Consider the following 15,122-nt stretch of genomic DNA (forward strand, 5'->3'; position numbering starts at 1 on the left):
ATTTTTTTTTGAAAAAATAAGAGAAGAATGACCTAAAAATTTATATACATGTTAAAAAAGAAAAATAATGAATATTCTACATTTTTTATTTGCAATAGCAAATATAAAAATTTTAATTTTGGTTGACATACACAACATTATTCTTATCGTGAACAATTATGTTGTAGCTTATTAATGATGGAACTATTTTCGTCGGAACAATTTGTGTGAGCCGCCGCTGACTACAGTAATATATCTTGAACTAATAGTATGCACTGATCGAATATATTAATAAATTCATGTGCAAGTTTGGCGTCAAAATAACAAACTAAAAAATATCAGGGGAAAATTTAGGGAAACAGCCTAGCCCGGGCCTAGACTTGGCTGCATGCCTACCCAGGTCTATATTAGGCTACACTGATATAATCTTCAGGAGTGTTTGTAAGCAGAAGGCGAAGAAGATCATGATATGAAAACTAAATGCATATTTATAATAAAAAGTCATTCTAAAATTTTGTTGAACGACAGTTACGTTACTGTCAATATCTGGTGATCTCTATTTATCAGTTTGTTTATGTTAAAAGTGGGAGACCACCCAATCACATTTGGCGCCATTTCTACCTATGTTATGAAAATGAGATCAGTATCATCCGCATGATTAAAAATGTTATAAATGGACATATTACCCTTTAAAATAGTAGTTTTATAATGTTTAATTTCATTTCTACTTGGTTTAGAATATATTTTTCAGATGCATTCCATAAATTTCTTGGAATATACTTGCACTACATTGTGCGTAGTAAGTGGTTTCGATGTGAAAGGGCTTCATGAAAGTAGGAAAGCAGCCGAAAAAGAATGGTGAATACTAGACACCGAGCGGAAAATCGCTCGGATGTGCCGTTTTTGTCTCATGAAGGTTTCGACAAGAGGGAACATGAAGCGAACGTAAGATTTCATCTGATATAAGTGTGAATTCGCACAACCTTTTATATCAAACAAAGGGTTTTCATTCATTTCGAATTTCCTCGTGAATCATAGGTTCCTGTATACTTATATACTTTCACTTCCATGTATATCGTAGCATCTTTAATTAAAGTCATATATGTGAAGTTAATTTTCAAAAATTAAACTCTTGCAGCAGTGAATCTATGTTTTGACTTTATTTAAATCTGAATCTTGAGCTTATTTTATGGCACACAGGCAACAAAGTGCTCAGTGTTGCTGGATAATTAAAACAACAAAAGGAAATCTGTATATTCCATTTATGACACATTTGTTTTACATATACTTTCAATCTGACATGTCATTGATTGATCCGTGCTTTGCTTGAGATGCGGGGGTTGGGGAATTTCTTCGCCAATAATTATGTAATCCCTTTGTTTTGCTGTTGTTATTCCAGTAAACTCTTCATTTGGGGAGTGAAACCCAGACCCCTTTCTTCTTTTTTAATGTTTCCTTAGAGTACTTCAATTCTTAGGGACAACCATGACACTCGCACAGATTAGTCCCATTACACTACAGGCACTTGTTTAGAACTGTGATAAATTTTGTAGTAGTATCATTGTTGTGGTATGATCATAAAACTAAAGGCATCCAACTCTGAATAACATGGAGTACCTCCTCTCCTGAATTACAGTTGTTTACACTTTCAGAAAAAATGCACTGGCAAATTATTATACCATTGTTTTCTACAATAAATTATGATTGATCAACACAACCATATGATATATGACATGCTTGACTTGCTTGTCTTTATTTATAAAACAGTGTCAAAACTCTGCCCCCTACCATGAAGTGGCTTAGCAAGAAGTGGCTTTAAATATATCTATATATACATATATTCCAGTGATTCAATGAAATTTGTTTTATTTTCCTTAAAAAACAACAGGATTTTTTCTAACTTTTTTTTTTAGCCAAGGTAGGGTGTACTCTATGTAATTTAGAGTTATATGTATTGTGATATTATGAATAAAAGTAAAGAAATGTTATAAAAACTTGTACCTGTTCATAACAAAAATGAATGACTTTAAATAATTTTTAGGGTGAGGAGACGGATGAGAGTAGTGGTGTTGTTGACTTTTCTCCTAGGAGACTCAGAAAGTCAGTAAACCAGAGAAGTACTAGAGCAGCTACCAGACGCAGGTAAACCAGTCACAACTATTTCTTTGTTTAAATAAATATGGTAATTTTTTGTTTCATTCCACAGTAAGCACTTTACATTATGTGAGTTAGAACTTATGTATTTCTTGTATTTTGGTTCCAGGTTTATTATACATGATGATGACCCAACAGATGAAGAAAGTGATTATGGTGAGCATAAAATAGAGAAATTTTCTAGGGTTGATTTACAGAGTCAGCATCTAAACTTACATCTTAGATGAACAGTTATTGTTTTCATATGCATTTGGGCAGGTTGATTTCAGGATCACATTTTGAGTTGACCCAGATGCTGTCACTTAAAAGTTGGTTAGTTATCATCCAGTTCTGTAGACTGATGTGAAAACATTTTTTCAGAATCCCATAAGAAACCATCACCAAGGCCAGTACGATCCGTTCGTAGAAGTCGGCCAATCATGGAGGAGAAGGAAGAGGTGGCAGTACGCCGCAGTAGCCGACAGAAGAATCTGCTTTATGGGACGTTTGACCCCAAGATTTTGGATAGGGCCTTGTATGTTGATAAGCAGAGCTATGATCATAACGAAGACAATCCCAGAAAGAAAAGAAGAATGGAAGAAACAGATAATGTATGTTATTATGTAGTTGTTTGAATGAAATTTATATGTATTACTAGTAGACATTAGGAAAATAAGCAGAATTTACCACACTCAAGTTTGATTATATTTAGAAAAGTTAAAACAATTTTAAATGTTTTTTTTTCCTCTTTTACAAATGTTAGAGCATACTAGACAAGTGAAAGATTTTGTGGAATTGTGTTAAAAGCTATTAATTTGTAGCATGTGAATTTATGAAACATTAAGACATACATTCATTGTGTGACATACTTGAGTATGTATTGACAGGTTGATGACATGGAAGAAAGCATGTACAGCCGAGTTAAGAGAGTGAGGAAGCCTGTAAAGAGAGACATGTATGGAATGCCTGTACACGAGTCATCAGAAAGTGGTGAGTTCTGGAATGAATATTGAGAAAGACAAATAAGGGGGGAGAATAAGATTTTTCCTTACCAAACTATTGTTATGAGAATGTAAAATGAAATGAGATAGCGGAATGAAAGAAAATCTTTTGAAATTTTAATGAATTCTATTAGCAGAATGTTTTGCTTGTTAACATGGATGAATGCAGTCTTCACAACAATTCTTTTTCAGCACACGCCCTTTGGGCATGTTTACCGGTCATTTTAACCCAGCCTATTGAAATTTGTACATGCCCTACTCAAATTTCATTCATATAACAGAGATATGATTGTTTAACAAAAAATAAGGTTTTTATATTAACTATAAGGACAGTTTTTCTGTTTTTAAATTCTCTCAATCTTTAGTTTAAATTAGAACACAGCTAGTTTTAAATCAACCGTGGTCTGCAAAGTTAATGCCATTTTCTAGGCCTTTTTTTAACAACTTTTGACACGCATACTGGCCCTTTGTTGGCCATTATAGCTGAATTGAATTTCATAAGTACGATCATGATCATCATGACAGCACTCCACTGCATGTGGTATCAATAAACATATTGTAATTTGGCAAGAAACATCGATAAAACAAATAGGTTAAATTAAACACTTCAATGATTACGATTGATAATCATTTGACAGGTCGTACCGATAATGTAACGTAAGACAAATCAGAGACATATAAGTTGTCTCTGGACAAATGTAGACTGGTAATTCAGATTAAGGAGGCTCATTACACCACTTTTTGATGACGTACATGTGCTACACAAAATAATAAACCTCCATTGTTTCGACCGATTTGCTTTGGGGTCCACCCATGATTGAGATTATAATATGATGACCTTTAAAACGCTTTAAAAATAGATGAGCCATTGTTATAAACAGTGAAAACAAATAAGTTTATCTTGTTACACCAAGAAGGATTACTTTTTAGCAGAAACAAAAGAAAACAACAGGCAAATCTTATTAACAAGTAATGTGCAATTTCTGACATGTCGAAGCAGTGAGCTCTATCAGTCAACGTGTTTGTATGGAGGATAATAGTTTAAATCGACAACCTTGTTGAAATTAAAAATGTTATTTACTTGCACAATTTACTGTGTTGGTGTTAATTCATACATTGCTTTATTGATTTAAATATATATTATGGAAGTTTAAAGCTTTATTCTGAAATTTAGATGTAATGTTCAAACGTTCCATTGTGTTTTGAGTCTTGGGTAATTAGGAAAGATAACTCTTGAAAAAGGACTTTTTATACCAAATATTTTCTAAATTGGAATTTTCATTTCGTTAAAACATTCTTCATTCAATATGTCACAAGCAATTCATTGAAATACATTCCTTGTCTCTTTAGAACTCATTTTAAAAATATTTTATGCGCAGATTAAAAAGATAATGACATTTATTGTTTTTTAGAAGAAAACTATTTTTTCTAATAAAATAAATATTATGTATTATGAGGTATTTTCATTGTGTGTCTCTTTTAAATGAAAATGTCCATCATTTGACACTGAAAGTTTTGAAATTTTGGAAATAATAAATCAGTTTTGAAATAAAACATTTCACCAAAATAAAAAGAAAGTTAAAAAATTCTCTTAAAAATATTTAAAATATCAATTTTTTCCATTATGGATATTTGGCATCTACATGATAAGTGGTGCTGTCATGAAATTTAAAATAAACTGTGGATGTAATGAGCCACCTTAAGACATTACAGAGCATGTTTACACGAATAACTGGGGTATGACAGAAGAAATAGCAAGTAAACGTCGTGAATCGAAGAAAATTCACACATGCCCTTCGGGCATGTAATTTGAGAATTTTCACATGCCCACTGGCAAATTTACCAGGTCCCGGGCATGGGGCACCCAGGTTATTTCGAAGACTGTGAATGTATTCTTTTAACTGTATTTTAAAAAAGAAGAAAGATTAGAGCCTTTCAATTTTGCCATTGCCTAGAATCCAGTGAAGAAGAAGAAGAGGAAGAAAATGATGATGAAGATGGTGATGAGGAAGGTGAAGAAAATAATGAAGAGGAAGAAGAGGAGGATGACGACGATGATGATGATGATGAAGACAAGCTGCCTCCTCAAATCAAGTATGAGGACATTATATGCACATATACCGTAAGGGAACACAAACCTAGAACACAGCTATTTGAAGTGCCAATAGGTAAGCTGAGGAGCATTTAATAATGATGAGGTCTGTTCAGTAGTTAGTTTGGACTCTTGACTCTTATATGTTTTGCAGAAGAGAGACGGCGAAGAAAACCTACAATATTTGCTGATGCACCAGATTCACCAGTCAGACGGAAGAAGAAGCACTCGCCAGTTTACCGTTCTCCAGCACATCGACGTGTCAATCTTAGGTAGGTTTCCACCCATGATTGAGATTTAGATAATGCATATAAGTCTCATAGAAATTCTTACAGGCAATAATCTTTATCTTGTTACTCTTGTTTTTTGTAAACTTGTAATTCCTATTTATTATTATTAAGATTAATGTAGCTATCTTAATCAGCTATCTAAATTACCGAAAGTAATTCTCAATATAATACTTAAACAAGAAAATATGGTTTATTTTACCTGTAGTACATGTATTTTGTATATGCATTAGAAGGGCTGGGACGATACTCTACCTAGCCCCTTATTCCCTGGAGCATAAATATATTAACCGAAACCTTTCTGATTTATAGAAGAAAGAGAGCATTCCATGGCAGCTCCAGCACCTCTTCCCCAGCTTCAGGGTCCAGCAGTGATGAAGAGCACTTCCAGAGGAGGAAGGCCAAAAGTATGGCCCGGGCTCGTAATCAGCTCCTGCCTATGAACCTAACAGACAAAGATATCGTGGGAACCATGAAGGACAGACAGAGGATAGGAGCCAGTCTGGCTGATATCGACCCAATGACAATTGATAAATCTGTAAGATTTTAACATATGCACAGTTTCTCTTTTAAATGAGAATTGTACAGACATATAGCTTATTTTATCAAAAGAAAATCAGTTTTGATGTACTTGCATGAATGCCATTGAAAACTGTAAATAGTTTTAAAATCTAATTTTTTCCCCATATATTTTTTTGTTACTGTAATGAAATAATTTTTCTATGAATGTTTTCCATAGGTAACTTTTGACAGTGTTGGAGGCCTAGAGAAGCATATCAGAGCTCTGAAAGAAATGGTTGTTTTCCCACTTCTCTACTCTGAGGTCTTTGAAAGATTTAAAATTGCACCTCCAAGAGGATGTCTGTTTTATGGACCACCTGGTAAGATTGCATAGATTTAAATGACTGGTATGAAATGATCGTGGAAATTTAGAGATATTGATGTATTTTGGATTGGTTTTATAAGGAATTGTAATTTCCTGTAATATAAAATGGATTGTCTTCAGGTACAGGGAAAACTTTGGTAGCAAGAGCCTTGGCAAATGAATGCAGCAAGGGAGATAAACGTGTTGCTTTTTTCATGAGGAAAGGAGCAGACTGTTTAAGCAAATGGGTGGGAGAGTCAGAGCGACAGCTTCGCCTCCTCTTTGATCAAGTATGAGGACATTATATGCACATATATTAATTTGATACCTTTTAATTTCAAAGTCTATATCAGAAACAAAATGCAATTTTAAATCCAACACAAAAATTCTTTTATGTTACAGGCCTATCAGATGCGTCCCTCTATCATCTTCTTTGATGAGATAGATGGACTAGCACCTGTCAGATCTAGTCGCCAGGATCAGATCCACAGCTCTATTGTGTCTACACTGCTGGCCCTGATGGATGGACTTGACAACCGAGGGGAGGTCATCGTGATCGGAGCTACCAACAGAATTGATTCCATTGACCCAGCCCTCAGAAGACCAGGCAGATTTGACAGAGAATTTATGTTTTCTCTGCCATCAAAAGAGGTAAGGATCCTTCAAGGTTTATAAAACTTTCCTTTATAAGAAAATCAGCAGTTTATATGTGAATGAAGTAAATTTGTTATGTTCTCTATTTCTCTCAGGCAAGAAGACAAATCCTGGCTATACACACTAAAGATTGGAACCCTAAACTACTACCTCAGTTCATCAACAGTGTAGCTGATCTTTGTGTTGGTAAGTCTTTCATCAGTTGTGAAGATAACCCCCAAAACTTATCTTTCAACTCAAGTTACAGTATAATAACAGGATCAAAAGAAATGGAGCACATTTCTCAAGATTTATTACCAGTTTCTCTTCAACCTTCAGAAGGTAAGTTTTCTCATTTATTATGATTTTGTAGGCTACTGTGGAGCTGACTTGAAGGCTCTGTGTACGGAGGCTGCTCTGCTTGCTCTGAGGAAGAGGTACCCTCAGATCTACCAGTCCTCAGAGAAGCTTCAGATTGATGTCTCCAGTATCAGTGTCAGTGCCCAGGACTTCCAGGGAGCCATGCAGTCTATTGTCCCGGCCTCACAGAGATGTGTAGCCTCCCCAGGGAAAGCCCTCAGCTGTCACATCAGGCCACTCTTACAAAACATTCTCTCAACTGCCCTAGAGGCCTTACATAAAGCCTTCCCTGTCAGTATTGCTCAGATATCATCTCAGGACTCTAAAAGTAAGATCTGAAGTAGAAATACATGTATTTTGGCTTGACTTGGAGATAATAATCTGAATCAGGTGTTTCAGGACTCTAAAAGTAAGATTTAAAATAAAAATTTTGTGACTTGACTTGGAGATAATTGTATGTCTTAGATTATGTATAAAAGTAAATTTTCTGGATAAGATATAAATTAGTTAAGTGTTTCTTTTCTTTGTTGCTCAGTGATGTAATGTGCTAAACTGTTTGTTTTGTGTGTAGCCCAGTCTCAGGGACTGTATGATGACTGGAGTGAAGATGAGAACCAAGAGATGATGACAATTTATGAGGGAAAGAGAAGAAGTCGAGTCACAGATGAAGAATTCATGGATAACCTTATCAGGTATCCACATTTGCAGTTCTATTTTTCTGCATGCAAACTTAAAAACAATAATTAGCTCTGATCTAAATACTAATTTAGATCTGTAGACCTTAATACTAATTCAGGTCAGTATATTGTCTTTGATCTTTGAAACACTCATGAAACTTTGATTGATGATAAAAAATGAAAATTTGAAATCATTTAAAGTGCCATTTTAGCCATTGAACTATATGCATTAAGATACCTGTCTGTTAGTTATTTTCTCTTTGAACAGTTATTCCAGCAGGAAGCCGTGTTTGTACCGACCCCGTTTGATCCTGGAGGGTCCGGCTGGTAGAGGACAGACCACACACCTGGGACCTGCCCTCCTACATCACATGGAACACCTGTCGGTTCACCTGCTGGATCTGGCCACCATGTTCTGTATCTCCTCCAGGACACCAGAGGAAGCCTGTGCTCATGTAAGTTGTAGCAAAGGGGTGGACAATTGATAGCATAAAATCCTACTCTTCTCACAGTTTTGGATTGTTTTCAGAATAACTTGGTACAAGCTTAGAAAACATGATATGTACTTTACTCTAAATGATAAATTAAAGTGAGTATTTTTAGTACAAGCGTAACTTTCCCCCAATTTTTATTAAAAATAGAGCTTTTGTGGCATCAGAGACACCTTGAAAAATTGTAAGTCAGAACCTGAGGTTCAATGCGTTTCTTCAACTCTGAAGGTGGCAATAAACAGAGCACAGTGTGAAAGTTAAAAGTGACTTCTATTATACCACAGTATCATATTCTGGTGATTTGTATTGTACAGGTATTTCGTGAAGCTATGAGAACCTCTCCCTGTATTGTTTATATGCCGCGTATTAATCAGTGGTGGGATGTCTTGTCGGAGTCCATGAAAACAACCTTGCTGACCACCATCCAGAATCTGGACCCTTCATCTGCCATCCTCCTCCTCGCCACCAGTGAAGAGCCCCTCAAACAGCTCGATCCCTGGGTTTGTAGAGTCCCTATCGGCTCATCATCCATACAAGATCCAGTCTTTATAATATGGCAGGATTTGAGAATGTTTTTCTCTCTGTATTCCATTCAGCTTGTCTTTAAACTGTATGCAAACAGAATAGAATTAGGAAACCCTGGTCTATTTTGTAGGTTAAGGGTATATTTGGACAGCACAGTAGTGAAGTGATAAATGTCAGTAATCCAACTGCAGAGGAGAGGAGAGAATTCTTCCAAGATCTGCTGCTCAATCAAACCACAAAGATAAAGACTGCCAAGAAAAATAAAGGTCAGTAGCTGGATGTGTCACTCACTTTGTAAAGATTACAAATTCAAGTAAAGCAATTTGAGTGGATTCTGATATACATGTATTTTTAAGTATTTCGAATTATTTAGAAGTTTTTAGAAACATGAAAAATCAAGTTACGTAATATTATTTAAAAACAAAGTAAATTCTATATTATTACCTGTTATTGAATTCACAATGTTGAACATATGGAGATTCCATGATAATATTAAAGTTAGAATAAAAACAGCAGCTGTACCTGGGAGTTTTTTGTCTAGGTGTTAAAAAGAAAAAGAAGGGTGAGATGTTGGATGTTATTAATGTTAATGGTTTGATATTTGTTTGAAATTATTGAAAGTCTGAATTGACATTCTTGTGAGCTGGCCACATTTGAAATTTCATTTGTCAAATTCAATTTAAAAGAAAAAATTAAATTTCAATCTGACACACTTTTGCAATGTTTTTAAATGAAAGATGAAAGCACTGCAGTGAGATATAACATTGGGCTTTAAGCAATGATCATATTTCTCGAAATAAAAGATAGTAATCCTACTTCAAACTGATCAATTTTAAGTTTCAAAGATTTGATGTTGCATATTAGTCATTGGCTATAGTTGATCGCTATGTGATTTATTGATTAATATTGTAGTAAGGGACTTGGAGGTTCTACCCAAAGCTCCAGCCCCTCCTCCCAGAAAGCTGACAGACAAAGAGCTGAAGGCTCTGAGAGATAAGGAGGGGAGCACACTTCGAGAGTTACGCATATTCCTCCGAGAGGTCATCAACAAAGTTGTCAAAGACAGAAAATTCTACATCTTTGCTCGACCTGTGGATATAGAAGAGGTAGGAAATTATATGCATTCTGTGAATCACTTAGAATATATTTACAGACATTATGCTATTCAACCATGGAAATCAATAATCAAAATGATTCTACAGTTTTATTCTTCATGATATAAAATCAACGTGTGCAGTCATAATCATAATATAAATACTTATAAAAGGTAAATTGAAAGAAGCACTACATTACTTATGTATATGTTTGTAGGTGCCTGACTACTATGAGGTAATCTCTAAACCAATGGACCTGTCCACCATGATGTCTAAGATTGACATGCACCAGTATCAGACTGGCAAGGAATTCCTGGAGGATGTGGACCTGATTTGTAGTAATGCACTGGAATACAACCCTAACAGGGACACAGCTAGTAAGATTACAATTTATAGGGACCCAAAGGACTTTTATACTGCATTTGTATCTTAAAGAAAATGATGCTGATATGATAGAAAGAAAATTGAATACTCTATTATTAGATAGGATATTGACTATTGGGTAATGAGGGCTTTGGCTGGGAAAACAATTTTGGGGTTAAACTGTAGTGTTGTGATCTTCTACAGGTCGAGCCATTAGACACAGAGCCTGTGCTCTAAGAGACACATTCCATGCCATTATTGATACAGAACTGGATCCCGAGTTTGAAAAGCAGTGTGAGGACATTGCTGAATCAAGAAAAAGGAGAGGTAATGCTGGAATCTTCACAAATTAAAACTTAAAATGACGGATACTTGAAAAAGCTAGAACATTTATGTCTTTTAAAAAAAGCTCATATTATAATGCAAATGCATGTTTATTTTGTTGATTAAAGGAGATGCTGAAACCGGTGATGTTCCTGCCTTTTATATGACCAAATCTATGGTGACAAATCAGGAAAGGTTTAGTCGTCGTGTTAGAGGTCTAGACATTGAAAATCATCAGGATCTAGATCAGATAGAGCGGCAGTGGACCGAGGAAAAGAGGAAACGGTCCCCCGTCAAAAACCAAGAACAGGAGGGGGAAGAGAGGATGGAGGAGGGGTCATCAAAAGAGGAGTCCATGGAAATCAGAAGTCTAACGTCTCCAAAACAGAAAATAAAAACAGCTCTGTTCACTCAGAGATCATTCACTGTGTCTCCCAAAAAACCCAAGAGAAAAGAAGTTTGGAGTTACACAAAGAGGAGAAGGTTCAAAAGGTTTGGAAGATATTCCCTGCCCTCTGTCAAATCACAACTGAGCAAAAAATTCGTGAAGAAGAACATTGTACAAAAGAGTCCAGTTCCGCATACAGAGACCCTGCAAGTGGACGTCACAGAACTGGAGAATAGCAAAACTCCCAAAAGTTCCAAATCCCCCACAGTCCATGCTCAGATGTCACCGTCGTGCCGACAAGTGAAAGCCTTATCTCCCAGAGTAGTGATTAATGTCTCAGACAAGAAGGAGGAGATTGAAAAGGCTAAAGAGGAGCTTCCCCTAAACAAAGACACTCCTAAATCTTCTGCAATGGAGGTAGATAGTGGGATCAGTAGTTCTGTGGACAGTAATGGGGATTCTGTAGACAGCGTAGAACAGGCAAAACAGCTGGCTAAACAGAAAATGATCTCTCTGAATGATGAAGAAACTCCTGCAGAAAAAGGTACAAGGTTATGAGCATGTGTTTGTGCACGTGTGCAATAAACAATCAAGAATACTTTAGAAAAATCCGTAGCCATCTTTTTTTCAAAAACAGCAATGTTATATTTTTATGGAAACATATTTAGTATTGCCAGCTTTTTGACACCACAAAATAGCAATTTAGTGAGTTTTATTTAAATGTCAAAAATATTGCAACATTTTGTCTTACATTAATAACCAGTTCACAAAAGTTTTGGGAGTAAACATTGTTTTCTACCACAAGCAGATTTATAAATGTATTACCGTTATACACATTTTGTGTTTGTCAGAGCCCCTGGTATTGATACCAGAGACAGAGCCAGACAAGTCGACCAAGGTGGTGATAAACAGAGAGGCCCTGGAGCAGCTGTTAGAGAGAGTGGTGACAAGTACTGAGGGGTTTAACGTGGAGAGGCTGCAGAAACTGTACAGTGTGTTCAGTCAGTGTATTGTACGGCACAGAGACAATCACGATAAAGTCCATCTAGTTCAGGTAAGGATTCTAGTGATCTGGCCTAGGAATATTGAACTGTTTTTATTGTTTGTTGGATGAATTTTTTTTAAGGGAATGAAACTAACTGGTAACCTTTTGTTAGAAATTTTATGCAGAATGAACAAAACATAAACACCAGAAGAGCTCATTCATTTTTAAGGTGTATGTTGATTTTTTTTTCTCAGAATTCTTCCTGTCTTAGAGTATTCCTCATATTTCAGTAAAACAATGAAAATGCATACCTTCATTTTGAATTCTAGTGATCAATGTAGCCATGCTTAATATGAAAATTTATACTTAATAAACTGTAAAGTTGCTTTTACATTTGGCAAGAATGGAACAAAACTTGGTACAGAAAAAGACTACACTACAATAACTCTACCGATCATTGAAATTTATTGTGATTAACCATGTAACTGTCACATATTCACTTATGTCTTCAGTTTGGAGTCAGAGAGTTTGACTTGTCAGTATACCCTAAAATCTTAAAAATAAGCCGCGGCTTATTTTGAGTTTTGGTAAGAAAGTGGGGGCTTATTTTCAAGACCGGCTTATTTTGAGTTTTGGTAAGAAAGTGGGGGCTTATTTTCAAGACCGGCTTATTTTCAAATTGCGGCTTATTATCAATGCAAAAAACTGGTAAGAGAAGAGAGCACTCTTGTATTCATTGGCGTTTCCCGGTGTACGTTCTTTAGGATCGTCCACTTTATATTTTGAGAATGCCGATCTCGAAAAGTTAATTTCATTGTATACAGCATATGAATTTACATGAAATATAAACTTGTTTTAAAAAAGTGAAAATACATGTAATGTAAAAGATATCTGCTTGCAATTGAATTACTTGATAAATTAATCAAACAAACACATATTAAAACAACTCAATTATACGGTACATTGAAATGTAATTACTACCAAGCCCTGCCGATCAGCAGGTTTCTTGCCTCGGGCAGTATTACCTGGCAGTTAAATGCTTTACAAACAAAAACTTCCTTTTATCCATTTACTTATTTAATTATTACCACCTTATAACACATTGTTAGCTTGTACAGATCTAGATGAGATAATTATTGTTCTGACAATTTCATGAAAAAAATTCACCATGTTAGCTGGTTCTGCAATGAAGTTTTTTTAGCCAGTGTAACATGAAAACTGGTAAAAAAAAAAACTTTATAAACAACCCTTTATTAGTAATTTTACATACGTTCATTAGTAGCTACAGACTTAGTTCGTACTATGTCGTCGATACTCGTACTCGTTCGTACTATGTCGTATGCAGAAATTGGTAAAGGTTAAATGAATTAAAGAAAGATAACTTTTTATTTTGCACAGTAAATAAATATCGTCAAAGTTTTCACTCGTCAAATGTTTAAGACGAGGACGTTTAACATCTTTCTTAAATGGCATTGTCATGACCGGCTTATTTTCAAAACTGGCTTATTTTCGAGTAATTTTTAATGCAAGAAATAGGTGGCTTATTTTCAAAACCGGCTTATTATTAAATCCGTCTTATTTTCAAGATTTTAGGGTATATAGGGTTTATTTAGTGTGGATTCCAGTTCTATGAAGTAAATGTTTAAATATTGTTCTTTGCTTATTTCAGGAGTTAAAAAATATAACAGAAAACTGTGTCACGTCATCCTGATAGGAGCAGATCTGAAAACAAACACAGTGTAGCAGGGGCAGAGATTAAAGTTTGATCCCCATTCCATGGACAAGTGCTTGTTATTTTGTACTTTCTGGTCAGATTTATCATGTATTGTCCAATGGTGGTTAGTGTTCAGTATGTCAGATCGTGTAAGAATTGAGCATTTCATATACCGATGCAGTATATGGGATACTTCTTTTAATAATTTGTACAAAACTTCTTCTCAGTAAAACCTGCTATTGAAAAGAAAAATTGTAGCATAAGGGAAGACCCCCAAAAATTTATCCCAGTGCTACATTTATTTTGATACATTGACTGATACATGTTTCAACATTTTAATTTCTATGAACAATTAAGATGAAATAGTTTGTCAGTCTTTTGATTATGAATATTGTGCATGTCGTTTCGCCAGCTTAATTTTTAATTTAAGTAATATATTTTTTGTGAAAATCATTTAAAAGCATGAATTGAATAATATGACTTTTGTTTATATTTTTGTATGGATATTATTTGTGCATTATTTATTATTGATTGAACTGTTGACTTGACATCTACATGTACATGTATATACAACTGTTTGGATTTAAGATTTGCTGTTCAGTTGATCGTCATTTCCACTTAATTTTACTGTGATGTGCTATACACTTTTTCTTGGGTTTATATTTTACATTTCTTGATTAACATGAATGTGTGTAAATTTTCATCCAAATGAATGATAAATGTTTGTAACATTTTACATGTACTTTAAAGTACTTAATTTTATAAGTACTTCCCGCATCAGTATGAACGAGAATACCAAGTCTGTTGACACCTATAAAAAGCTATTTACATGATAAATAGAAATACCATATTCTTTTGTGGATCTATTAAGGAATGAAATTGATAAAAATGGAAGACATTCAATAGAAATGTTTTATTTATACTGAAGTTAAACTGAGTCATTTCATCTTCAGTATCATGTTATACAGCATTAAAACCTATATTTATGTACTCTTTGGGTGTTAGATTAAATCTTGGTACATGTAGCGGTATTTTTTTAATGTAGTTGTTGTATTTGTTTATTGGGTTAATGTTTTTTTTTTTTTTTTTTGCATATGATACTTCTTTAAAGGTTTTATTGCAAAAGTTGTTTGCATTGATGTCTTACATTTATTGTACTTTACTATTTATTGTTAAAATGTGTAATAATTATGCATGAAAGATCTCCATAG

At 34.7% G+C, this 15,122-nt stretch overlaps 1 protein-coding gene across 1 annotated transcript in view; it reads left to right on the forward strand.

Annotated features, from left to right (window-relative positions):
- Positions 1-779: 779 nt before the first annotated feature.
- LOC134252751 (ATPase family AAA domain-containing protein 2-like) overlaps positions 780-15,122 on the forward strand; it is a 35,248-nt gene continuing 20,905 nt past the window's right edge. Inside the window, exons 1-23 of the mRNA XM_062735255.1 lie at positions 780-924; positions 2,021-2,121; positions 2,243-2,289; positions 2,494-2,723; positions 3,000-3,102; positions 5,069-5,281; positions 5,360-5,477; positions 5,805-6,030; positions 6,232-6,373; positions 6,499-6,647; positions 6,760-7,008; positions 7,107-7,197; positions 7,364-7,678; positions 7,922-8,042; positions 8,296-8,482; positions 8,833-9,018; positions 9,174-9,309; positions 9,956-10,149; positions 10,355-10,514; positions 10,705-10,827; positions 10,953-11,756; positions 12,064-12,266; positions 13,867-13,891. Of these exons, the coding sequence (XP_062591239.1) occupies positions 835-924; positions 2,021-2,121; positions 2,243-2,289; positions 2,494-2,723; positions 3,000-3,102; positions 5,069-5,281; positions 5,360-5,477; positions 5,805-6,030; positions 6,232-6,373; positions 6,499-6,647; positions 6,760-7,008; positions 7,107-7,197; positions 7,364-7,678; positions 7,922-8,042; positions 8,296-8,482; positions 8,833-9,018; positions 9,174-9,309; positions 9,956-10,149; positions 10,355-10,514; positions 10,705-10,827; positions 10,953-11,756; positions 12,064-12,266; positions 13,867-13,891 (4,213 nt within the window). The 5' untranslated portion in view covers positions 780-834. The remainder of the gene's footprint in view (positions 925-2,020; positions 2,122-2,242; positions 2,290-2,493; positions 2,724-2,999; positions 3,103-5,068; positions 5,282-5,359; positions 5,478-5,804; positions 6,031-6,231; positions 6,374-6,498; positions 6,648-6,759; positions 7,009-7,106; positions 7,198-7,363; positions 7,679-7,921; positions 8,043-8,295; positions 8,483-8,832; positions 9,019-9,173; positions 9,310-9,955; positions 10,150-10,354; positions 10,515-10,704; positions 10,828-10,952; positions 11,757-12,063; positions 12,267-13,866; positions 13,892-15,122) is intronic.

The sequence above is a fragment of the Saccostrea cucullata genome, unplaced genomic scaffold (assembly GCF_032062105.1).
Source record: "Saccostrea cucullata isolate Sc308-1 unplaced genomic scaffold, CSIRO_AGI_Scuc_v1 ctg101, whole genome shotgun sequence".
NCBI lineage: Eukaryota > Metazoa > Mollusca > Bivalvia > Ostreida > Ostreidae > Saccostrea > Saccostrea cuccullata.